Below are 26,293 nucleotides of genomic sequence, written 5' to 3'. Positions count from 1 at the left end.
TCTTTATTGTTCGCTAATATATTTGTAAGACAATAATTATTTATATATTAAAAAAATCCAGTAACTTTACTCCGAATAACCTTGAACTCAGATAAGTATTTTCTCTTTCAACATTTATTTCGTATTTAAAATGGTTGAACAAGAAATCCAGCTTAGATATATAATATGATTGATTGAGGATACAAACTGATGTCACTTTTGTCCATTAATTTCAATACACATTACAAGATATTTAATAAATAATTGTAAAAACATTTTGACAAATATACTATACTTAGGATTTTAAAAAGTTAACAATGAACCAAATCATAAAAAAAATCTAAAAGAAATTTAAACAGTTAAAATTATAAATATTTAAAATATCAAAATTCTGGCTAAATATATTATTTACTCGTTATTAAAACGTTCTTTTATTTCATGTAATGAAAGTAAATGAAAATAATTAACATATTTTAAAAAAAGAAATTTTAAAATAAGATCGCTCATTAAATAAGTATAATTTAAAAGAAATTAAATTAGAATTATTTAATAGGACAGCTATACTAGGACACTGTGGAGAATATATATTTTGTATGGTATATTGGAATATATATATATATATATATTCCAATATACCATACAAATAATTTTCATAAGATTTGTGTGAATAACCTAACACAGACCCAATAAAGCATAACAAATAAAAGATATATAAATATGAACAGCAATTAGAATTTAATAATTATATATTTTCAAAATCCAATTCATTTTGTGAAATCTAACATTTCTTCTTTTATATTACGCAATTCAGCTGTTACTACAAGTAAGTATAATTTATGTACATTTAATAGAACTTTCTATATTATTGTTATAGCATTCCAAACAATAATTAAGTTTATCTTTTATATAAGTACCCATTATCTTATTATCAGCATTAAGACTAAATACTCATAGAGTTACTATTCATTACTTATTTTGTTCCTTTTTAAATGTTCTTCATTACTTATTATGATGTAAAAATGAAAATAAAAAAATCTTATAAATATTTTATTAAAATCAATAAAATTTATTGTACTTTTTTTAATTTTTCAAAAAATCTTAAACAACACTAAAATTTAATTCAAAGAAAAAATAGCAAGAATTCATTAGTAAAATTTGCATATAAGATAAAACAAAGTCATTCCACTACCTCATCCTAACAAAAACAAAACAAAATCAATTTCACGCAGTTAAGCAATAGATTATTTAAAGAATTTGAGTTAAATATTACTTAAACCAATAACTTAATGGATAAAATTTTATTAAAGAGAAATAAATGAAAGATAAAAAACTAGATTCTGTAAATTGTCAAACATAACCTTAACGGGATATTTGGCTCCATTATTCCTAGTACTTCGAATTTGAAAAACTTTGCTATATATATTTTTATAAAATATGTTATGGATTTTTGTTGAAATGGTTAAAGATATTTTCTTTTTTTAATTTTTGGTTAAAAAAGAATGCATTTTAAAGTTGGAGAGATTAAAAATGGATTTTTTTTTAAATATTAAATTTAAAGTTTTAAACTTTTTTAAAGGGGAAAAAACTCATTTGACCTCTTTTCTTATTATGAAGAAGCATGGGCAGGTAAAAAATCAAATGTAACCTAGAACTTAGAAGTTGGCATGAATTTTAGGTAAGATCCTGTTGTCGATAAATTACATCTGAGACTCTTTCTCTCTCTTTGTCTTCTTCAATTACCTTCCATTCCTTGCGCACTGCGTCTAGCATCAGAAACACAGCCAAAACTTGCTGTTATTCCTTGTTCTTTCGGTGATCCAGCACTTTTACCATTCTCTTCACTTTATACCCGGAAAATCTCCTCACGAAGGTTTATGCTTTTCTTTCATTATGTGTTCCAAATCTGTTTTTCTTGGTACATTTTCTTTTTAGGTATGTTCATTTGCTTGAATTCTGTTTCCTATTTCAAAAACAATATTTTAGGTATTTCTGCTGCCTCTTCATATTTTCGGTCACATTCTTCGTATCCTATTGATTTGTTTTTTTTGCGGTTATGACAGGATTTCTTCGGGATTGATCTAATCTCGGGCACTAGTTACCTAATCTTTGTGTTTTTCATCGCTGAAAGCTTAGATATTTTGTATGGTTTTGAAAGATTTCGTGCTTGGGAGTTTAGTGCTGAGCTTGATTGTATTGATTGAATGACATGGCTTGGACTCCTCTCAAAGGTTCTCCCAGAGCGTCTTCCCATCCAAGGCCTCTTTCTTGGATTGCAGTTGTGGTAGGAGCACTGGCTGTTTTCTTATTTTGTGCTTCCTGGGTTCTTGTATCATCCCCAATTGGTGCCACGGTTCAGGGTTATTTTTATAGTGTAGGTAGTTCAGAAAAGTTAGATTTACCTGTGTCTTCAGGGAATGAGTATTCTATTGATGATGGTCACTTGAATACAAGTTTAGATCAGGTTAATAATAAATCTCCGTCGGAGAATCTGCAGTCTTCCTCAATTTCCAATGAGGTGTCTAATGATAGTGAGAAAGAACAAACTAATACTGAAACAAACTCGCAATCGGACTTGACTGAGTCTACTCCAGTAAACCTGCCAATGACCGAGGAAGTGAAACAAGATCCCGCAGTTTCTAGTTCAGGAGAACCAGTGACTACGGTTGGCGACAATGTGGATGTATCCAATAGTAGCTTACCTGCTCAAGAAAGTGCAGATATAGCCAATAGTAGCTTGCCTGCTCAAGAAAATTCACAAATTGATTCGAATTCAAGTGAAACTATGCCATTGGCAGGTTCCAACTCTTCCAATGAGACAGATAATATTAGAATGCAAGAACCTGCTCCGGTGGCTTTGATCAATCAGTCCACAGTTGTAAGTACCGCATCAAATGAGACCTCTCCGTCTTCTGATGATTCCAGATCAACTGCTGTTCCAGCTTCCATAGAGAAGCAAGAAAGCACATCTCCTGTAGGTAAGCTGGTTTGGTAAATTCAGGTTGCACTTGTAATCTTTAACCTACACTAGCTTGTTGTCCATGTGTCAATGTGTATTAACCTTCCTTTTATTTTGATCTGTGTGGATTTTCAGTAAGGTTAATTAAGAGTGAAGATTTTTTCCAGTTTGCACGATTCATAACTTGGATGATGATGATTCCTATCTAGGAAACTTGTATTTGACTTTTATTTGTATTTTACTTGTATGTTTTGTTTAAGACGCATGATTTTATATTGTTAGTCATAAAATGATTGTTTTATAGGTTTTATCATTTTTAAGAATTTATTGTATATAGATAGTATAAATTATACGGACTGTATGTCAAATCTTACATTAGCAACTATCTTGCTATCTGCTATCTTGTAATAGGGCTTTTGGTTTCAGCCACTGTGTTTCTTCTCAAGATTTAAAACACTTTTTACTGCTAAATATTGTTGTTTAAGGATATTTTTGGGTAAAATTTTGATTTTTCCCTAATTTTATGTGCAATTTGTTGGATCAAATAATAAGTGTGATGTTATTTATCACGAGTTTCTTTATTTTTTAGTATTTCTATATGTAGTATAAATTATGTATCTTTTGTTGTAATATTTAAAGTAACAGCCATCCCACTTCCTACCTTAGAGTTTTTAGGGTTGGTTAAATATGATGGGGAGCATAAAAGTGATTATGTTGTGAGTTGGAATTTTGCCACTGTGCCTTGAGTAAGAGAGTGCTGTCTGAATCATAGTATTATGGAGCTCCAGCTGTCAATGACTTTACCATAGTGGTATATCGTTATACTGATACATTAGAACTTTACTCTTTTAAGGAAAAGGTGATTATGAGGGCTTGCAGTCACATGCATCAGATGCAAATTGTTGAACTCAATGGCCCATTCATTCCCATGGAGATTCATCATTCAGTTCCAGCCAATTTTACCCTTTTTATGGTTACAAGGTTATATGTTTAGACCATAATTATTTTCTGAGTTCCCATTAATTTACCAGCTTTATTGGGTGGTAGTGAAAAATAGAAGGATTTGAATCTCATTGTCAACAGCACTGAAATGCCTAAAAAGAACTTACCAGAATTCTCATAATAAGAATGTAAAGAAAGTGAATTGTTGGAGATCAATGAATTAAAAATATGATCAAATTATAATATATAAGTGAATGTAAATTTTATCTTGCAACTCACTTTTGTAGGGTTAAATTAAGACTAAATTCATTTTCTAAGATAACATCAAAGTCTTATTTGGGCATATCATATTACTTGATGATGGTCCACTATAGGACTACCCACAAATATTGGTCAACACATACAGAGAGACATAGAGTCCGAACCATTGATCTTGCTCTTGTACTTTTTGAAGTGAAGATATTTCATTTGTGTTGCTTCATGTTTTTAAATGTTCTCAAATATATTAATTGTTGGTTATTGGATCTTGTTACTACAATTCCTCATATATATAGGGATAACCTTTTTTCTCAATAATATCGTTTGGTATTACTGTATATTGTGTATTTTTTAATTGTTCCACATTCTTATGTGTTGTAGGTTGCGATCTGTACCACGGACATTGGATACATGATCCATCGGGACCATTATACTCAAACAATTCATGCCCTGTATTGACACAGATGCAGAATTGTCAGGGTAATGGGAGGCCTGACAAGGATTATGAAAATTGGCGATGGAAGCCCTCTCAGTGTGACCTCCCACGGTTTGATCCCAAAAAATTTTTGGAGATGATGAGAGGGAAGACCTTGGCTTTCATTGGAGATTCAGTAGCCCGAAACCAGATGGAATCAATGTTGTGTATTCTGTGGCAGGTTATTTTTTTATTCCTTATTGATCTGATTTGTGTGGAAAATAAAATGATTCCAAGATGATACATATTTTCAGTGTTTTGTTGACTTGTCAGATTAATATCTTCTTAAGGGTGCTACATATTTTTTGTGATTACAATCTTTTAGATACATGTTACTGTATGGACCTAGGTCCATCTCTTTGTAATTCAATGTACATTCTATATATAATATGTTCCTTGGTTGTGCTTGTGAGATACAAGTATTCCATCATATGACTATCTATCATTTATTTATACATGGTAACTAGAGCCTAGTCGAATCCTTGCCCGCCTGGTGGACCTTCATTAGTGCCAAAATTTTTTCTTTCCAAAAATCATGTTTCTTTCTGATTTCTAGCATTCTCTCATCACCGAGACTCCTTTTTTGGCCATTTTACACCATTTCCACCACATCCCTGTCGCAAGTTATAGACAATCTAAAGGCAATAAACTCTTTCAAGGGAAGGACTTCAACATAATAATTCTTTAAAGAAAGATATGGATTGGATAGCTTTAAAGAAATTTGTATCTGGAATTATTGACTTAAACATAATAATTCTTTAAAGAAACAGATGGGATTGTATCATCAGCATGTGAGCATAGTTTTGAGTTTATATTTGTTTGGTTTGGGGTCACCTGAAGAAATAAATTGTCTTTCTTATTGTGATAGATGCTTAAAAAGTCATACAATACTAGTTTAGATTTTAAAATTTCAAGAAAATCTCGCGGCACTCTTCAAATACATCCTTTTTGCATCTTGAAGCAACACCTGATTTCTTTTATTTGAGAAATCTATCTGTGATGCTTGTCCTTGATAAAAATATTTAGAAAGTAAAACAGCTTCAAGTGCATGGAGTATATTTTTCCGAATATTTTTTTGTTTATAAAATTTCAGGAGATGGTCCTCCAGTCCTTGGTTTCGTCCTGACTTTGTTTTCAACTTTTATGTCTTCCATAGTCTTACCCATCCAAATAATATTAAAATTAAAAAAGAGACCTTTTTGCGCACTAGTTGAAGAATTGTCATCGTTTGGTCGTGGTGCTGCACCTGCACCATGCCATGTTCATGATAAAAAATGGTTTGTTGTTGGCAGTCAGTTTCATGCATTTCATCTTTATATATTCATATACACATACGTAGGTTTCTGGATATCGGGAATTATGTGTTAGCCATCCATTTTATGACGGTGAGAAGCTTAACTAAAATTTTGTACTTTCAGGTAGAGACACCGAAGAATCGGGGAAATCATAAGATGCAACGATATTACTTTAGGTCCAGTTCTGTTATGATTGTCAGGATATGGTCCTCGTGGCTTGTAAAACTAATATCCGAACCATTTGATTATGCTCCAGACGGTGTAGATAAGCTCCATCTTGATGCCCCAGATGAGAAGTTAATGGAGCACATCCCAAACTTTGATGTGGTGGTTCTTTCTTCTGGTCATTGGTTTGCCAAGAAGTCTGTGTATATTTTGAACAATGAGATAGTGGGGGGACAGTTGTGGTGGCCAGACACGTCTCGGGAGATGAAGGTTGACAGTGTTAAAGCTTATGGTATATCTGTTGAAACAATTCTAACTGCTATTGCTACCATTCCAAATTACAAAGGGCTTACAATTGTGCGTTCCTACTCACCTGACCATTATGAGGGTGGGGCATGGAACACTGGTGGATCATGCACCGGGAAGGTTAAGCCTCTTGCACCTGGTGAAGGGGTGGAAAACGTGCACACAAACATAATGCATGAGCAACAGGTGACAGGTTTCAACCGTGCTGTTGAAAAGGTGACAAATGGATCGAAGTTGAGGCTAATGGATATTACTGAAGCTTTTCAGTTCAGGCATGATGGTCACCCTGGCCCCTTCAGGAGTCCTGACCCAAATAAGATTACAAAACGTGGCCCTGATGGAAGGCCACCACCACAGGATTGCTTGCACTGGTGCATGCCAGGCCCTGTTGATACCTGGAATGAACTTGTGTTTGAAATTATTAGGAGAGAATATGAAGGTGGAAGTGCATCATGAGATTTTTTATTTTATTTTTACTATTAAGCTGTGGTGTGCTTCTGCACTCGAGTCAATAGGGTGTGACTTGTGTAGAAATGTAACTGTCTTTATTAGAAGGATAAAGGTAGTTGTACCACCACTGGAATCTTTTCATAGAATGATATATATATTTATTTATTATACATAATTTAATTTATTTTTAAAGATTGGGATGTTTCCATGCTGTTTTGAAGGTCAAATCTAAATATTGTTCTTCTTTGGAAAATTGTCTGAAGGGCGAAGAGGAAAATGGTGAATTTCCAATAACCTTTCAAAATATTTTGCTCCCTTTTTAAGCTATCCAACTTTTCGATAATTTGGCAAAAGAAGCCAAATTAAGTTATTCCTTGGTAGTGTTTGATATAATCTATTCTTTGTTTCTTTTCAATAAAATGAGAGGTGAGATCAGGTAAAGGTAATTTGTTTTATGAGAAAATGAGTACTTTTTGTAACAATTTTTTTATTTTTAAAAACTAATCTTAGGAGTTTCTAACTTTAATGTTTTTATATTTTAAATCTTGAGGTATAAAACCTTTACCCAGTAATTATAAAATTTAATTATATATTTATATGTATTAAAATTATCAAACATATTTTTTTAACTTAATTTCTTACTTTTTAAATATAAGTTTCAAATTAAAAAAGAAGTAAGTCAAACATTATTTTATTATTTAAATATGATTAATATAATGTTTTATTGATAAATAATAAACATATAAAAAAATATTGTTTATGTTTTTAATTAAGCTTTGTTTTAAACATCTTAATATGCTGAATGAAAATCAATTGCTTTTTTGTTATCAGTTATCAGTCAATTGGAAATTATTACATGTGTAACTTTTAATAGACAAATTCTTCCTACAGCGAGTTTGTTGAACCTGCATCCTACACATTTTTAAATTTTAAAAAATGTCCTTTATTTCAATTAATGAAAACCTAGAATTGAAAAAAAAATATTTCTGAAATAAAATTTAAAAATTAAAATCTCATTTCAAAAAAGTAATTCCAAAATAAAAAAATACAGTTTGAAAAAGAAAATGAAAAAAAAATCTAAAAAGTATTTTTGTATGTATCCTTTTATTTAAGAACATTTTTATCATTTCAATAAAAAAAATGATGAAGTTTCAAATTTGATAGGATGCGAGAGTAATTGCACTTTTAAAGATGATTGTAAAAGGTAAATAAATTTACTATTATGATAATATGTTAGGATCCAACAGAGATTCATTAATTTATTGCCTCCTGAAAGTTGTTAGACGTTACTTAGTTATCTCTTACTCTCACCTATAACTATTTGAAATTCTTTCAGCTACATTTTCACTGGCCACATGCTATAAATTGCTTCTCATTTTTCATCACTTCGTCTGTTTATTTCAATGAGTGGATTTGATCCAGAAGAATAGGATGGAAATAAGAAAAAAAGTGTTGCAATTTCAATTAAGGAAAAGAGAATGAAAAATAATGGGAAAATTGATAGAAATTTTTAAATGATATGAATAAGTGTAATTGATAAAACGAATTATAAAATTGTAATTTTTGTGATTAAAATTAATTTAAAATCAAATATAGTTATTTATATATAGAAGGTGTGTGATTAAAACATTTTTTTGGTTATGACATGTGAATTTAGTTGAAAAAATATATATAAATTGTGTGATATTGTGAAAAAATGAAGGTAAATTTTGTAAATAATTTTATTGATATAATAAATAAATAAAAAATTATCTGATAAATGTCTAAGATTACTATATTATCTTTGTATTTAAAATAAATGATGATAAATTATTATACATACTGTCTGTATATTTGATTAAAGCATTATTTCCGACCGTGAATTCGGTTATAAAAGACATGCAAATTATTGTGCATATAAAATGTAGAAAAAAAATCATAAAATGAAATTAAAATGAAAATAAGAATAATTATAACATAAATTTATTGACTAAATTATCTTTAATATTATATATGAATTTTAATTACATATAAATTATAATTTTATTATTATTATTATTATTATTATTATTATTATTATTATTATTATTATTATTATTATTATTATTATTATTGTACTGGTAGGCTAAAACCGAGAGGTTCATGCCGAGAACTACATAGTATAACAATTAAGATGTTAGGTTAAAATCGAGAGGTTTTGACCGAAAGCGATGAAGACAAGAATAAAACAAAAATATAAATATTATAAAAGTCCAATTAGATAAAAACTTGCAAGAGGGGTGCACAAATAATAAAAAAGGTGCAGAAAGAAAGCCCAAGAGTAAAGGGGAAAGCCCATTAAAGAAACTCTATAAATAGGAGTTCAGAGATAGAAAGAGGTAAGAGTGATTTTATCTGATAAATATTAAACCTTTTCTGACTTTGGCATCGGAGCGACTTGCAGGTACCCCCCACCTGTTGTGAGGAGAAGCCGAGAGCACCAGCTTAGAGGAGAAGCCGAGAGCACCAGCCTAGAGGAAAAGCCGAGAGCACCAGCCGAGAGCACCAACCGAGAGGAGAAGCCAAGAGTTCCCATCAAGGAGAGAAATTAAGTACCCAGCCCAAGATAGTGTTCAGCCCAATATTGAAGGATTTGTCTTGTTAACCCATTTCGAGTGTTCTTGGTCCCTGTTGTAAGAACATTTTGGCGCCCACCGTGGGGCCGAGGGTCAATTGAGAAGGGTTAAAGGCAAGATGAGTCAAGGAGGGGAATAAGGTGGAGACCGGGAAGACAATGTTAACATGCCAATGGCGATGTTGGTCCAATTACAAAAAGAATTCGAGATGTTAAAGAAGAATAATGAAGAAGAATTAAGTATGTTGAGAGCCAAAAACGCACACATGAGGAGAAAGTTACAAGAGGAAACGGTTTTGAATTCATCTTTCGAAACTGTTCAACCTAGGATACAAGTGAATGAAAGGCTGTTCACAACGAAAGTTCCCAAACCAGAAGAAGATGGCTTGAAAATTCTGGGGTTTGTGTAGGGACATCTTCTAGAAAACATCCGTTTTATGATGTTATAATCGATACTCCGTTGCCTGACAATTGGAAGAACTTGACCATTGACAAATATGATGGGAGTACAGACCCTGATGAGCATATTGCAATATATACTACTCAAATCAGCTTGTATACATGGAATGATGCTGTTATGTGCAGAGTATTTCCTACAACTCTGAAAGGGGCAGCATTGAGTTGGTTTACACGCCTCCCACCTTTGAGTATAGATTGTTTTGATACGTTGATAGAAAAGTTCGGTGCTCAATTTGCAACTAGTCGTTCTCATCATTTAACGTCAATCGCCTTAGTGAACATAAGACAAGAGAAAGGAGAGTCCTTAAGAATGTTCATGGAACGTTTTGGAAAGGTTGCTTTGGGAATCCGAAATCTTAGCCCAGAAGTCACCATGCATCATATGATAACGGCATTAAAACCGGGATCGTTTGCCGATAGTCTTTGCAAGAAACCAGCGATCAATTTGGATGAACTAAGGCAACGAGCATCAAAATTTATGCAAATGGAAGAATTAAGGGAGTTTCGAAACCAAGTAAGGGTTGATGGAGGTGAGAAGAGGGTGATAGAAAGAGAACACCCACCTGCTGCAAGAAGAGCCCGAGAAGAATTCAGAAGCCGAAAATTCCAACAATACACACCTTTGAATGCAAACAGAGCTAGAGTTTTACAAGAAGCTATGGCAACAGAAATAATACCACCACCAAGAAAAGCACGAACACCAGAAAGAGCAGATCATACCAAGCGTTGCGAGTATCATAAAAATCATGGCCATCATATAGAAGAATGCATCGGGTTGAAGGATAGAATAGAAGAATTAATTCAAGCTGGGCAATTGAAACACTTCGTCCAAGGAGGAAATGCCAGAATAAGGTTAAGTCCTGAGAGAGGATCGAGAGGGGGAGAAATGGGCCAGAGAAGAGTTGAAAGATTTGAAAGAAGAGATGAAAAAAGAGTTGAAAAAAGAAATGATAGAAGAGATGGGAGGTTAGAAAGAAGAAGTGATAGGGATCATCATAACACTCAATCAGTAAGGCGGAGTCGAGAACGAAGTCTGGGTAGGCCGGTCAGAGGATTTATAAACACAATTTCAGGAGGTTTTTCAGGAAAGGAATCCTCATCAGCAAGAAAGCAACATTGGAGAAGTATCAGAACCATTAATCATATTTTCAAAAGAAGAACCTTGCCACCAATGCTTTTCACAGATGAAGATTTTCAAGAGATTGATCCCGATCACGACGACCCCATGGTGATAACGGTAGAAATAGCCGAATACGCCGTTATGAAAACCTTAGTTGATCAGGGGAGTTCAGTTGATATTTTGTTTTGGGATACTTTCAAAAGATTACATTTAAGAGAAGAAGATATTGTACCTTTCCGAGAGCAGATCATTGGCTTTTCGGGAGAAAGAGTTAATACTAAGGGGTACATTGATTTGATGACCACGTTTGGAAGAGGTAATAAAACTAAAAAGATCAAAATCAAATATTTGGTGGTGGATGCTACTACATCGTATAATGTGTTATTAGGACGATCCTCTTTGAATAAACTGGGAGCAATAGTTTCAACACCGCATTTGGCTATGAAGTTCCCAACAAAAAAGGGTGAGATAGCAACGGTTTATGTCAATCAAAAAGATGCTCGGGAATGTTATGCAGCAGGTTTAAAGATGAATTTAAGAGCAAATCATGATACTGAAAGAATGGTGGCAATGGCCGATTTGGACCCAAGAATAAATGACGAAAGGATAGAACCAAAAGAAGAGACCACAACTGTGGTATTGGGTCAAGACGAGAAGCAATGCACTTATGTAAGTGGAAGTTTGCCCAAAGAATTATTGAGTAAATTCATCACAGTGTTACGTAACAACAAAGATTTGTTTGCTTGGAAACCATCCGATATACCTGGGATTGATCCGAAAGTAGTTTGTCATAAATTGTCTGTATGTCAAGAAGCAAGACCGGTGTCTCAAAAAAGAAGAAAGTTGGGAGAAGAAAGACGAAAAGCAGCAATGGAAGAAACTGAGAAGTTAATGCAAGCTGGTTTCATAAAAGAGGCTCAATACACAACATGGTTATCCAATGTAGTGCTTGTCAAAAAACCAAATGGAAAGTGGAGAATGTGTACAGACTATACAGACTTAAACAAAGCTTGCCCGAAAGATACATACCCATTACCCAACATAGACCGATTAGTGGATGGGGCGTCTGGACAAGAGATGATGAGTTTTCTTGATGCCTATTCGGGGTATAATCAAATACAAATGTATGAGCCAGATGTTCCAAAAACGGCTTTCACCACAGATACCGCGAATTATTGTTACACAGTCATGCCTTTTGGTTTGAAAAATGCTGGAGCAACATATCAAAGGTTGATGGACAAGGTGTTCAAGGATCATATCGGAAAGAATATGGAGGTATATGTTGATGATATGGTTGTGAAATCAGGGGAGATAGAGAAACACTTGGAAGACCTTGAGGAGGTGTTTGCACAGATAAGAAAATACGAAATTCGGCTTAATCTAGAAAAATGCGTTTTTGGGGTAAGAGGTGGAAAATTTATGGGTTTCATGTTGACAAACAGAGGCATTGAAGCGAACCCTGACAAGTGCGAAGCAATAATGAAGATGGGAAGCCCAAAGAATTTGAAGGATGTACAAAGACTAGTGGGAAAACTTAACTCATTATCAAGATTTTTACCAATTCTGGCCGAAAAAACCAAACCAATAGTAAACTTACTAAAAAAATCTGAAACCTTTGAGTGGGATGAGCGATGTGAGCAAGCCTTTTCTCAAATCAAAACTATAGTGGCCGAACCACCAATCTTGGTTAAACCAGTGTTAACCCAACCCATCATAGTCTACCTAGCAACCTCAGCTGAAGCCATAGGAGCGGCCTTGATACAGGAAACCCCAGAGCAAAAACCAGTATATTTTGTGAGTAGATCCCTACAGAGTGCCGAAACCAGATACCCCAAGATTGAAAAAGTTGCCTTAACCCTGGTGTATGCTGCAAGACGTCTTCGACCATATTTTCAGAATCATCAGATAATTGTGAGAACAGATTATCCAATATCCAAAATTTTGAGAAAACCAGAACTTGCAGGTAGGATGGTGACGTGGTCGATGGAGCTATCAGAATTTGGAATCAAGTACGAGCCAAGAGGACCTATCAAAGCCCAATCCCTTGCGGATTTTATTATTCAAATGCCGAAAACAACACAGCAGGAGCAATGGACATTGTATGTAGATGGCGCATCAAGCAAACGAGGCAGCGGAGCAGGAATAGTGCTTGAAGGACCAGATAACTTCCAGGTGGAGATGGCGCTAAGACTTGAGTTCAGAACATCCAACAACCAAGCCGAATATGAAGCTCTTGTTGCAGAGTTACTATTAGCCAGAGACATGGGAGTTGAAAATGTCATTTGCAAAAGTGACTCTCAACTTTCGGTGGGACAGGTGCAGGGACAGTATCAGGTAAAAGATCCATTACTGATGAAGTATTGTCATAAAGTGTTAAATATTATGCAATGTTTTAATAAGGCCGAAATGAAATATATTCCAAGAGAACTAAACATGAAAGCAGATTCATTATCTAAGCTAGCAAGCCAACAACGACAGGGGCAACACAACTCCATCATACAGCAAACTCTTAGTCAGCCGACAGTGAGTGTGGAAGAATGCTTGAATATTGCAACTTCAAAAGATGAATGGATAAAGACGTACATAGAAGTAATAAAGAGCCAAGAACAAGGAGTTGAACCGGATGCAAGAATGGCAAAGAAAGTAGTTAGTTTTGTGTTAATTGGTGATGAATTATACAAAAGAGGATACTCTGTGCCTTTGTTAAAATGTCTTTCAAAAGAACAAGCTGAATACGTAATTAAAGAACTCCATGAAGGAATTTGTGGGTTACATTGCGGAGCTCGAACAATGGCAACAAAGGTTTGTAGAGCCGGTTACTATTGGCCAACAATCCGAGAAGATTGTGAATTTTATGTTAAAGCATGCAAAAAAATGTCAAGAATTTGGAAGTTTGAATCACATACCGGCACAGGAGTTGCGCGAAATTGTTTCCCCATGGCCATTTGCAAAATGGGGAATGGATATACTTGGACCATTCCCACTTGGACGAGGACAAACCAAGTTCATGATAGTAGCTGTCGATTACTTTACAAAGTGGATAGAAGCAGAAGCATTAACTAAGATAACAGCTCAGCAGGTCCAATCGTTTGTATGGAAAAATATAATATGTCAATTCGGAATCCCACACACCATTATAACTGACAATGGCAGACAATTCATTGACAAAAAACTTATGGAATTTTATGCAGATTTGGGGATCAAGTCAACAAGCACGTCAGTTGAGCATCCACAAACAAATGGACAAGCTGAAGCCGCAAACAAGGTTATTCTCGGACAGTTAAAGAAGAGGTTAGGAAGTGCTAAAGGACTATGGGCTGAGAAGTTACCAGAAATATTATGGGCATACAGGTGCACACCACAAACATCAACAGGAGAAACACCATTCAATCTCACGTACGGAACAGATGCAATGTTACCAGTAGAAGTTACTGAACCAACACTACGAAGGCAAATGGAAGATTGGAATATCAACAATGAATGCTTAAGAACTGACCTTGATCTTATTGAAGAACTCAGAGAACGAGCAAAAATAAAAGAAGCAGCAGTAAAAAGAAGAGCAATGAAGAGGTTTAATGCGAAAGTAAAGTTCAGGGATTTTAAGGAGGGGGATTTGGTCTGGAGAATGCGTACTGATGCTCGGAAAGATCCACGACATGGAAAGTTGGCATCCAACTGGGAAGGACCATTCAGGATAATGGAAAACTTACACAACGGAGCTTATAGATTAGAAACTCTAGAAGAAAAAGTGATACCAAATACATGGAATGCGAGTCATTTAAAGTTCTATTTTAGTTGAAACAGAAGATGTAAGCCAAAAACTTGTATACATACCGATCATCTAATCAAGAAGAATTATCCAGTAACATCATCTTATTAGACTCATGCTTTTCTTTTCGGTCTTGGATGTTTTCACTACAAGTGAAATCCCTTCCGAAACAATACTTACTACTTTTCGGTCTTGGACGCTTTTCATTTCAGGTGAAATCCCTCCCGAAAAAATTTACATCATTCTTTTCGGGCTTGGATGTTTTCACTTCAGGTGAAATCCCTCCCGACAAAATTATTGACATAACTCTTTTCGGTCCTGGATGCTTTCACTCCAGGTGAAATCCCTCCCGAAAAAAGCGGTCTTTTCGATTCTTTCTTCAATTAGTTCACAAGACATCTCCAAGCAATGGATATAAAACCAAGAGAATCATAGCGTTTAATTCAAACATCGGCAACTAAAGACAAGAGTTAGATCTATCCAAAATAACATTAAGGTCAAGCCCCAAGCTGGTCCACGTTTTTGGTTACTCGCAACAAATTGCAGAGTAGGAAAATTCTCTATTTTGCACTAAAAAATAAAAGCCGAAAAGTAGTTTTTTACTTTTTACGTAATAAAAACCGAAAAATAGTTATGATTTTCAAGCAACAAAAACCAACAGATAGTCATGTTACTTTAAAAGTAGTACAAACCGAAAGGTAGCAATTATTCCAAGGCAATAAAAAACCGAAAGATAAACTTAATGCTTGACGGTAATAAAAACCAAATAATAATCTTGTTACGTTTCTAAATTAACATTTAAAACATTTAACTAAAATAACCGAAAGCACAATCCCAATAGCGTTCGACCGAAAGGTTTATCATACAACCGAGAAGACAAAACCAAGAGGTTCTAATAACATTCAGTACAGTGCCAAAAGTAAGAGTCAACAAATAATACCTAGTGAGTAACAAACAATAACTCAAGGGGAATAATATTCTTTAATTTCTGATAAGATTCCAAGAGGAGATTACAGAAAGGACTCAAACTTCCATATATAAGTTCAACATTTCAAAACCAAATCAGTCTCGTCATGTAAACCGAGAGACTATAAACAAAACATTAACATCTATATCTTTCTAATTTTCGATATTGATATCTTCGGCATCATTATCCGGAATTTCATTAGCAGGAATTAATTCACCATTATAAAAATCCTTCTTAACATCAAAATTCCCTTCATCAATAGGAATCTTGTAAAAATATTTTGCTTGTTGAAGAGCCTTCTCGAAACCCAGTTTATGTTGTTCAAAGATAAAGCTTTCGGCTTCAAAAACGTTAGTCCTCAACTGATGTATCTCCTCATCCATAGCTTTGATGGTGTTTTTGTCGGAATCATTCGCAGAAGATAATGCCGATACCTTTTTGTTCAAGCCTTGATTTTCTTTACACAGTCGAACATTCTCTTCGATAGATTTCAAGTTCTCGTTCTCCAAATCAGAAATTTTCTTCCCAAGACCTTCTATTTCGACTTCTCGTTCTTTTTTATGCTTTTTAATCTCTTCTAACTGCACCGATAAAGAGCTCATTTTTTCTTTATACTCAGCAAAATCATTCTTCAATTTGTCAAACTCAGATAAAGCCACACAGTTTCCATTCTTCTCCTTCATCATCTTTCCAATCAAAAGATTTCTGCTTGATAATTCAAATAACAGAATCTGCCAAAGAAGCAACATCCATAGTCTTCAGCATGTTGTAAGACGATTCACCAAAAGATGTCTGAACAAACTTCGCATATTTAGTTGTAGCACTAAATATCGTTTCCGAGAGAGGTTCGGAAGAAACATTTTCACTATGGCGATGGCGCCGAGAAGACGAATGCGACCTCTTGCTATTTCTATCACGTTTTTTCGATTTCTTTGAAGGACCAGCAGCCTCAACATTACTTACCAGTTCAACCACTTCAACATTCACAATGGGTTCCACGACTTCTTCCACCACAGGATTCACCACACTTTCACGACGGGGAGTTACATCACCCACCTTGTTCAGCAATTTCGAAAAATACGAGCGAGCTTTCGGATTAGTGCTCGCCATCAAAGCTGAAAATCAATAAACATTTAGCTAAGTTAAAAAACTCATCCTATAAAGAGCGAAAATGTGGAACAACCACGTACCAATCAGATCTTCTCGAGGATTTGGTGAAGTGTACAGTTGTAGTAAGGCGCGAGTGGGAACCTGGTACGAGAGCCGACTAAAAACTTCGATAACATGACGATCGGCCACACCCATTGAATGAAACGAAATTGAGTTAAACTTCACAGGATCTTTTGTCCAGTACAGAGGAAACCTTGGAGAATCTCCATCAAAAAAATACTCTCTTCCTACAGGCTCTATTAGAATTTTAAAAAAACTCCCCTTAAAATTTTTGTATGATGATGTAAAAGGTTTAAGGAAACAAACATTGGATTTACTAATAAGGGATAACCACCCTGGCCGCTTCCCAGGCCGAGAGCTATAATAGTACAAGAAGGAAGCAGGACTGGGAGAAAGCGATAATAATTTACACAAAATGCTAAATGCTTGCATCGCAGCCCAACCATTCGGATGAAGCTGAGTAGGCGCAACATTAAGAAAGTTAAGGATGCCTATTTGAAAGTTGTTCAAAGGCAACCGAATATGAAGATCTCTAAAAAAGCAAGCATAAAAATAAAAAAAAATTCATAACTATCACCCTCTCGACCATGACAAACATTATCGGCATCTCCAACACGCCGAAAAGAAATAATATCATTTTCAATGTCAGAATAATAAATCTGAGAATGGGAAAGGAAACTACGAAGTTCGATAGCAGAACGGTATTTGGACAAATACTCTCGGACTTTAGGATTAACCCATTGGTAACCTGGACGAAGATTTCTCTAAGGCAATACAATGCCGAATTCTTGAGGAGCATCAACAGTCGGTGCTCCATTTGAATCATTCATACAAGAAGGGGTAGCAGATGAAGACTTCGAGTCTTGACGATCCTCTTCTCGCACCACTCGCCCAGTTGATTCACCACCCGCGCTTGAAAAATCATCAGAAGCAGAAAAACTTGAAAGAGACATTACCTTTGCAAGAACTGGTTACAGATTGAAAATAAGCTTCTTTTCTCAATACACAACGAAACACATTCGTAAAAGTTTGAAAGAAGACCCTATTTATAACCCAAAGATACACCCTAGAATTTGAAACGTTGCAAGCAATCTGAAACCGTTCAAAAATGTATAATCTAACGATTGCAACAACAAATTCACGTCAAATCAACTTAAATCGGCAAGTTAAAGCACAAAAACCGAGGCATTCAATATCAAATCAAATCAAATGTCAAATTTACTATAATTTATTAAGACACGAATATTTTTTAAAAAAAGCTTAAAATATTTTTGTCTTGGGGGGCTAGTGTACTGGTAGGCTAAAACTGAGAGGTTCATGCCGAGAACTACATAGTATAACAACTAAGATGTTAGGTTAAAACCGAGAGGTTTTGACCGAAAGCGATGAAGACAAGAATAAAACAAAAATATAAATATTATAAAAGCCCAATTAGATAAAAACTTGCAAGAGGGGTGCACAAATAATAAAAAAGGTGCAGAAAGAAAGCCCAAGAGTAAAGGGGAAAGCCCATTAAAGAAACTCTATAAATAGGAGTTCAGAGATAGAAAGAGGTAAGAGTGATTTTATCTGATAAATATTAAACCTTTTCTGACTTTGGCATCGGAGCGACTTGCAGGTACCCCCCACCTGTTGTGAGGAGAAGCCGAGAGCACCAGCTTAGAGGAGAAGCCGAGAGCACCAGCTTAGAGGAGAAGCCGAGAGCACCAGCCTAGAGGAAAAGCCGAAAGCACCAGCCGAAAGCACCAGCCGAGAGGAGAAGCCAAGAGTTCCCATCAAGGAGAGAAATTAAGTACCCAGCCCAAGATAGTGTTCAGCCCAATATTGAAAGATTTGTCTTGTTAACCCATTTCGAGTGTTCTTGGTCCCTGTTGTAAGAACAATTATTATTATTATTATTTTATAAACATGTTTTTATTGTTATAATTATTTTAATTTTAATTTTATTATTATTATTTCATTACTAATATTTCTAAAATTAATATTATTAATATTTTATAAAAAAAATCAAATTTATTAATTTTATTATTAATATTAATAATAACATGATTACGTTTAATTATTTATTATTATAACTATTTTTAATACTTTTATTAATATTATTATTATAATTTGATCTTATTTTTAATTTTTTTTTCTTATTATTATTTTTAATTTTATTTGATCATTATTATTTTTAATTATTATTATATTATTATCATTTTTTATTATTTAATAATATTATTATTTTATTATATTATTATGGGAACATGTCTAGAGAAAAGGTTAAAGATTATATTTTTGTATAAAGATTGAATCACCCTATGATTTATATTTATTCATTTTTTATTACTGATAAAAAAAATGTTATATAACATAATCAATCATCAATTATCTTACTGTAAACTAGAATAAAATTATTTTAGAATCTAAAATAATATTTAATTTAGTTAATATTATAATTAATTAAAATTCATCTCTATTTAATGATTTTTTTTAAATTGATTTTTATTTAATAAATTTTTTTTAGTAATAATTGATTATCTTCACCCATTTGTTTTTCTTTATATTTCATTTTCATGTTGTGTTTTAACCACAACATTTACCTATATATGGTCAATCAAGTTAGTAAACTTAATTCTTAATGTAGGTCAATGAAAAAGCCTACCTGAACAACAATTTTCTTTAAATTGAATTCCACGAACCTTAGCTCACCTTAATTTTACCCACAACACAAACTCAACTCAAACCAAGAATCATGAATATCTACATACATGGTACTTTTGTCTTTAGATATAACTTTACCTGAATTTTTTTCCTCTAATTCTTCACACAAGATCAAGATCCTCGCTGAAATATTTCTTTACAGTTTCACGCTTTCACATTTTCGAAAGTTATCATATACAACATGTGAGTATGTGAGTGTAACCCAAATCCATCTATATAAATAGTTCTCATTTGAAAATAAGCAAAGTGTAAATTATAATGATTTATGATTGAATATGATAATATAATTTTTTATATATTATCAATAAATTTCAATTAAAAATATATTTATTCTAATGTTTATAAATATATAATGAATCATAAATGAAAGTTATCTATGTTGCTATAGTGAACTATTTATTATATTTTCTAGAATACGTAATATGATAATTCAACAATCATTTATAATTCCACTTAACTTCATTTTCTTATAATTTACTATAATGCATGATTTAGTATATTGTAAAAAGTACCAAATACAAATTATACAAATATATTAAAATATAGATCTGGTTTTTAACAACAAAATATACATCTAGATATTATGCTTTAACTTCGATATAAATTCCACTGGAATTATCCATGAATGAACAATTGTACCACTTTAGTTATCAATCTAATTTCAAAAGGTTAGAAATATCAATAGTCTCATATTTAACTTTTACTTCTATTTCAAGAAAAATTAAACAAGTGTAAAATTGAAATTTGAAATAAAAATCATTAAAAGTTCGAATGAACATTTTACACCGTTAATAGCTCAACTTCAATATGTTAGAGTGACAAATTACACAGTAATAGTTTTTAGGTAAATATTGAAAATGTGCAAACACAACTAACAATTATTCCTTAAAAAACCTAAAAAATATTAATATCTGTTTATTTAACAACAATACCTTAAAATAAACAAATCAAACGTAGTCCATCTTACAGCAAAAACCTATGCCACTGCAAAACATGACCAACCAAATTAAATGATTCCTAATTTTTTATGTCTATTTAGTTTAGTTATCAATAAATTCAAAAGAATCCCAAATTCGATCCTTTACGTTGCAAGTGTTTAATTGTTATTATTATTATAGTATTAATCCAAGTCAAAACTTAATAACTTTCTCTCTCTTATGAATTTCAAATTCAAATGTCTTCTCTTTAACAAATTTGATTACTTTTTATATTATTTTTTTCAAAGGCAGATAGAGAGAAGAAGGGGCAACAATAAATCCAAATCAAAATCAAATCCTCAACGAGCGCTTTTCAAAACGGTCCCTTTCGTCAAAACGGCTATATTCTCTCTCTCTCTCTCTCTCTCTCTCTACAATTCAAACTTCAAACTCATTTTCATTCTCTAAAGGAAATCAACTCATTCCTCTTCTCACTCAGCACCGACGACGGAAAATCTCAACACGAAGCGATTCTCAGATCCCTTGCGTTCTTCAGGTCAGTTCTCGGATCAGTGAAAATTCTCGCTCGCTCTTCACATTCTCATGAAATGCGTCTAGTCAAATTCCTAATTCGAAACTGAACCCTCTGTGTAAATCTAGATACGTGGAAATTCACTTTATGTGTCCTTGTCTAATCTGTTACTCTGTTTCTTGCTTCTTGAACCCACACGAGTTTATGATTCGTTTCTCGCTGTTTTGCAATTTGAACTGCGTAGCTGCTTCCACTTTCTTCTAGCTGAGATCGATGTGGCTCTTATCTGAATCGGATTAGTACGATATATTTTTGTGGTCTTCTCTCCGTTTCAAAAATTTGAGTTCTAATTGGATTCCGGGTTCACTTAAGTTTTTTTTTTCCCAATGTTGTTTAGTTGTTTCTATTTCTAAATTTGAGAGGATGGATTGAGAAAATAACGTGCTACTTCAGCAATGGTAGTAATTTCACTCATATAGTGTGTCCTTGTGATAAAGGTGTGGATTTTAGGTTTTGGGGGTCGTTGTAATATATTTCTATATTGCTTTCGAACGTCAATCAAAATTAAAAATCCTTCTCTCTCACAAGTTTTTTGTTAGTTTCTATAAATATCTAGTCAAAATTAGACAAAGAGTTGTTTTGGAATTGGTGTTTCTGAATTTTAATGGAACGTCTCTGGCAGATACAAGTGCCCAAAATGTCCAAACCTCGAAATGATCCCCTTCTGCAATCGGAAACAAGTTGTGGAACACTTCTCTATGAACTTCAGGTACATATTAAGTTTTGCTGTAATCATCCCCTTCCTCACATCTCCATCAGCAAGGTTGCAAAAAAATTTCATTGTTTGCCTCATCTTTCTTTTAGATAATATGGGACGAAGTTGGGGAGTCTGAAACTGACAGAGATAGAATGTTGTTTGAGCTTGAACAAGAGTGTCTAGAAGTATACAGAAGGAAGGTAGACCTGGCAAATCGGTCTAGAGCTCAATTAAGGCAGGCAATTGCTGATTGTGAGGCAGAACTTGCAGCCATTTGTTCATCAATGGGAGAGAGACCAGTGCATATTCGTCAGGTTAGATATTTTAAGAATTGCTATAATTTGTTTGCTGTTGGTTGTAAGGCGTGTCTGTGTATTACTCGAATGGGGTCGAAAAAAGTCCTAAAGTACACACTTTAAGTGGTAAAATCCACATTAGAGAAACTGCATCCCTAAGTGGATTACCATTCTATAGCTTAAAAGCTTGATTTTTTTTCAAGATAATTTGTTTTCCAGTTAGACTGCTAATTGGATTGTACACTATCTCTTTCGTTTTTTCTAGACTGATCAAAATGTTGGAAGCCTCAAGGAAGAGCATGCAAGAATTCTGCCGCAGTTGGAGGAGATGCAAAAAAGGAAATCTGAGCGTAGAAATCAATTCGTAGAAGTTCAAGAGCAGATTCAAAGCATTTCAATTGAAATACATGGTCCTAGAGAGTATATTCCTGCTGTCATAGATGAAACTGATTTATCCGTGAGAAAACTTGAAGAATTGAACAGGCAGCTACATGCACTTCAGATTGAGAAGGTCAATTATCTGCTTATACTTTAGTTTTTTTTAACTGTTTCACTGACTCGTATCATCACCTTATTTATCCTTCCTTTTTGCTATTTGTAATTATGCTCGTATATTATCCTCATGCAGAGTAGTCGCTTAAAGCAAGTCCAGGAGCACCTGTATACATTAAATTCTCTATGTTTAGTGCTTGGTTTGGACTTCAAGCAGACAATTAACGGAATTCATCCCAGTTTATTGGAATCAGAAGGACCTAAGAGTGTAAGTAATGACACCATTCAACAATTGGCCATTGCTATAGAAGAACTGAGGGAGGTTAAATTACAGAGAATGCAGAAGGTAAAGATTGAGTTAGGAATTAATTGCCATTTGTATTTAGTATTTTATGAATTTTGTTGTTTTCCCCTCTGGTTATATTTGTAATAACTTATGGTTTCGTAGCTCCAAGATCTTGCTACTACAATGTTGGAGCTCTGGAACTTAATGGATACCCCTGTTGAAGAGCAACAGTTGTTTCAGAATGTTACATGTAATATAGCTGCTTCAGAACACGAAGTAACTGAACCAAACACCTTGTCAATGGAGTTCATCAATTTGGTGAGTTACAAGTTGCTTGAGTGTAATAGTCTTATATTTCTTGATTTTTATGGTTCAAAATTCATGGAGAAGTGATAATGTCATCCAGGTTGAGGAGGAAGTAGCTAGGTTAGAAATGTTAAAATCAAGCAAGATGAAAGAGCTTGTATTAAAGAAGAGAACAGAGCTGGAGGAGATTTGTCGAAAGACTCATTTAATTCCAGAAATCGATAATGCAGTGGAATATGCTGTTGAGGCCATAGAATCTGGTAACTTTCTACTTTCTACCAAGTTGATTGCAATTATTTTCTTTGCGAACTTAAAAGTATGCCTAATCCTTTTTTATGCAGGTTCTGTGGACCCTGCTTGTGTGCTTGAACAAATTGAACTTCAGGTTGCCCAAGTCAAAGAAGAAGCTTTTAGCAGAAAAGAGATACTTGAAAAGGTTGAGAAATGGTTGGCAGCATGCGATGAAGAGTCTTGGCTTGAGGAGTACAACAGGGTTAGTAATTTGTAACCTGCTTCAACACTGCCAATTTTGACCCACTTTTTAATCATAGCTACATTTGACAATTTAACTATGTATTTTGTGTTGTTTACCCTCCAGGATGATAATCGATACAATGCAGGGAGAGGTGCTCATCTTACTCTCAAGCGAGCTGAGAAAGCTCGTGCCTTGGTCAACAAAATTCCAGGTATTCAATAGTTACCATATTTGTCATGATTTTGTTATTTGTTGCATTATGGCTTAATTTATTGCAACATCAAACTGAATTACGAACTAGGATAGTATTATAGTGGATTACGGATTAAATTGTAGTGTAGTGAGACAAACTAAATTTTGCATGGAGCGTCATCAAAGGTGCCAATTTGGATGTGAAGTTACTGTTTGTGAGTTCCATAAGAAATTGTGGAGTAAGGAGCGCTAGTTTAGTTGTTTTTTTGGTTTGATATTGTTTTCTTCACGCTAAACTATATTCGTCTTTCAACTTCATTTCTCTACTGAGCCATCTGATTCTGTTTGTTGGATGAAACTTATTTTTCCCGCATCTGTGCTTTTATATAATTTTAAAATGGCCTCTCTTTTTTTCGTATAGCACTGGTGGATGGTCTGACTTCAAAAACTATTGCATGGGAGAAGGAAAAAGGCGTTGAGTTCACATATGATGGTGTAAGTGCTCTTTCCAAGAAGCTAGTTCATTATGGTTTTTTAGATATATATTGTGGGGTGTGGGGAGTGAACTGAATATTAGTTTCTTCATAGTTGGTTGTTCAAGCAAATCTGCTTCTAAGTGTCCTGTTTGTGGTTTCCAGATTCGTCTACTTTCTATGCTTGAAGAGTACAATATATTACGCCAAGAGAAAGAGCAAGAACGTCGTAGGCAGCGGGTAATGTCTTCAATATTTACCCTAGTGCAACATTTTTGTGTGTGTATCATTCAAGAAATAGATGTTTCATATTACTAAACAAAACTTGTTAAGATGTTAATTTTTTTTTTCAGGACTTGAAGAAACTCCAGGGACAAATGATAGCGGAACAGGAGGCACTATATGGGTCCAAACCAAGCCCTTCAAAGCCCCAGAGTGTAAAAAAGGGGCCTAGGATGTCAACAGGAGGAGCAACTAGTAGAAGAGTCTCGCTTGGGGGAGCAATGCTTCAAACTCCAAAGCCTGATTCAAAAGCTACTCACTCACGTGCCATGAGAAAGAATGAGAAAGGGCACCAAATTGAGCATTTAAATTATCTGGATGATGGCATTTCAGGTTTATCATCAGGTTGTTTCATTAAACTCTACTAAAAAACATAACCAGTATCAAACTTTTATCCAACTTGTCCCTAAAAACCAGCCTCAAAATTGTTGGTCCATTTATATTCCTTTGTTTTAGTAGAAAAATGCTCCATCTGAACAAGTCAGAACAACATCACAGCCTTGCTGTCTTATACGGAACAGCTCATTCCATTTATGTTTTGTCTTTCACGCTAAGTTGCACAAACATTCGGCATGATGTATTGTTATCTATATGCATTTTGTAACTCATGAACTCGTTTAGAACTAATTGTTTCTTTCCCTATGTTTGAGCAGCTAGAAGAGGGTTGGATATTGCTGGGGTTCCTGTTAAAAAGCACTCATTTGGTGCTGGGACTCAAATCATAGAATCTCCTCTTATACGACAACCTTTTTCTCCCATCTCTTCTAACAATGTAGCTTCAAAAGCTAATGTGGCAAATGCTACAGATGAACTGAATAAACAGGGTGAGAAGTTGCAGAGAACACTGTCGCTTAACAATGTTCCATTCACTACTCCATCCAAGACAGCTACTTTGGTAGATGAAGAGAATAGAACTCCGAAGACAATAATGCCTATTCCTTTCCCAGCTACCCCATCGACAGTATCAGTTCCAATGAATATGGCTATGACTCCAGCTCCTTCTTCAATTATGAAGAATATAAACTTGAATTCAACTCTCACCACATCAGTTCCTTGTGGAAATGACTTGATTCAAGAGATTGAATATTCCTTTGAGGAAAAAAGGCTCGCTTTTATGATGTTAGCATGATTTTTTCTTAGGTGTTTCATTTTACTTACTGTGATGGATTAATCATAAGTCAATTGTAATTGGCTTCCTGATTTTGGTGATTGTTGTGTACATTTGGAGAAGTGAAACAGACGTACTAATTTGAGATTCTGCGGTCTAGTTCTCATTTAGTTTTCTTCATCATTAAGATTGTTTCATTTAAAAATAGCCTTGCTGTATTTTGAATTCAACAAAAATCCACCTTCATGGAGATAGATTATTATTAACAATTTGAATTCAAAATATTTCATCATGAGATTTAGCATTTACTTGCCTTATCGTAATTCTCTTCCGGTGTTTAGCATTTACTTGACAAGGGGTCATATAGGTGTTTGGCAAGCTAACTCCTATCATATCATTCTCTAGCTTTTTCTTTGTCTTCCCACTTTCTCGACTTGTTTCATCAAAATTATTTATTATTGACTTCAACCAATGCTGATTATAATGGCATAGAACATATTCATTTTTCATGGGCTCTTCATTTGTCGCCTTGAAAGCTATGTAAAGTGCTCATATTAGACAACTCCT

At 34.1% G+C, this 26,293-nt stretch overlaps 2 protein-coding genes across 2 annotated transcripts; both read left to right on the top strand.

Annotated features, from left to right (window-relative positions):
- Window positions 1-1,584: 1,584 nt before the first annotated feature.
- Window positions 1,585-7,018, top strand: LOC137828350 (protein YLS7-like). Its single transcript, XM_068634875.1, has 4 exons — window positions 1,585-1,849; window positions 2,040-2,954; window positions 4,517-4,791; window positions 6,029-7,018. The coding sequence occupies exons 2-4, from the start codon at window positions 2,186-2,188 to the stop codon at window positions 6,830-6,832; spliced, it is 1,848 nt and encodes a 615-aa protein (XP_068490976.1). The 5' UTR covers window positions 1,585-1,849; window positions 2,040-2,185; the 3' UTR covers window positions 6,833-7,018.
- A 13,792-nt stretch (window positions 7,019-20,810) lies between these two features.
- LOC137828538 (65-kDa microtubule-associated protein 3-like) lies at window positions 20,811-25,885 on the top strand. The gene is made up of 13 exons (XM_068635155.1): window positions 20,811-21,083; window positions 21,742-21,828; window positions 21,924-22,130; window positions 22,378-22,623; window positions 22,741-22,950; window positions 23,053-23,208; window positions 23,297-23,456; window positions 23,538-23,689; window positions 23,795-23,882; window positions 24,285-24,358; window positions 24,502-24,576; window positions 24,690-24,963; window positions 25,272-25,885. Exons 2-13 carry the CDS (start codon window positions 21,757-21,759, stop codon window positions 25,745-25,747), a joined length of 2,190 nt encoding a protein of 729 aa, XP_068491256.1. The 5' UTR covers window positions 20,811-21,083; window positions 21,742-21,756; the 3' UTR covers window positions 25,748-25,885.
- The last annotated feature ends 408 nt before the right edge of the window (window positions 25,886-26,293 follow it).

The sequence above is a fragment of the Phaseolus vulgaris genome, chromosome 7 (genome assembly GCF_000499845.2).
Source record: "Phaseolus vulgaris cultivar G19833 chromosome 7, P. vulgaris v2.0, whole genome shotgun sequence".
Classification (NCBI taxonomy): domain Eukaryota; kingdom Viridiplantae; phylum Streptophyta; class Magnoliopsida; order Fabales; family Fabaceae; genus Phaseolus; species Phaseolus vulgaris.
The sequence above is the reverse complement of the archived record's forward strand: the minus strand, read 5'-3'. Positions and strand labels throughout refer to the sequence as shown.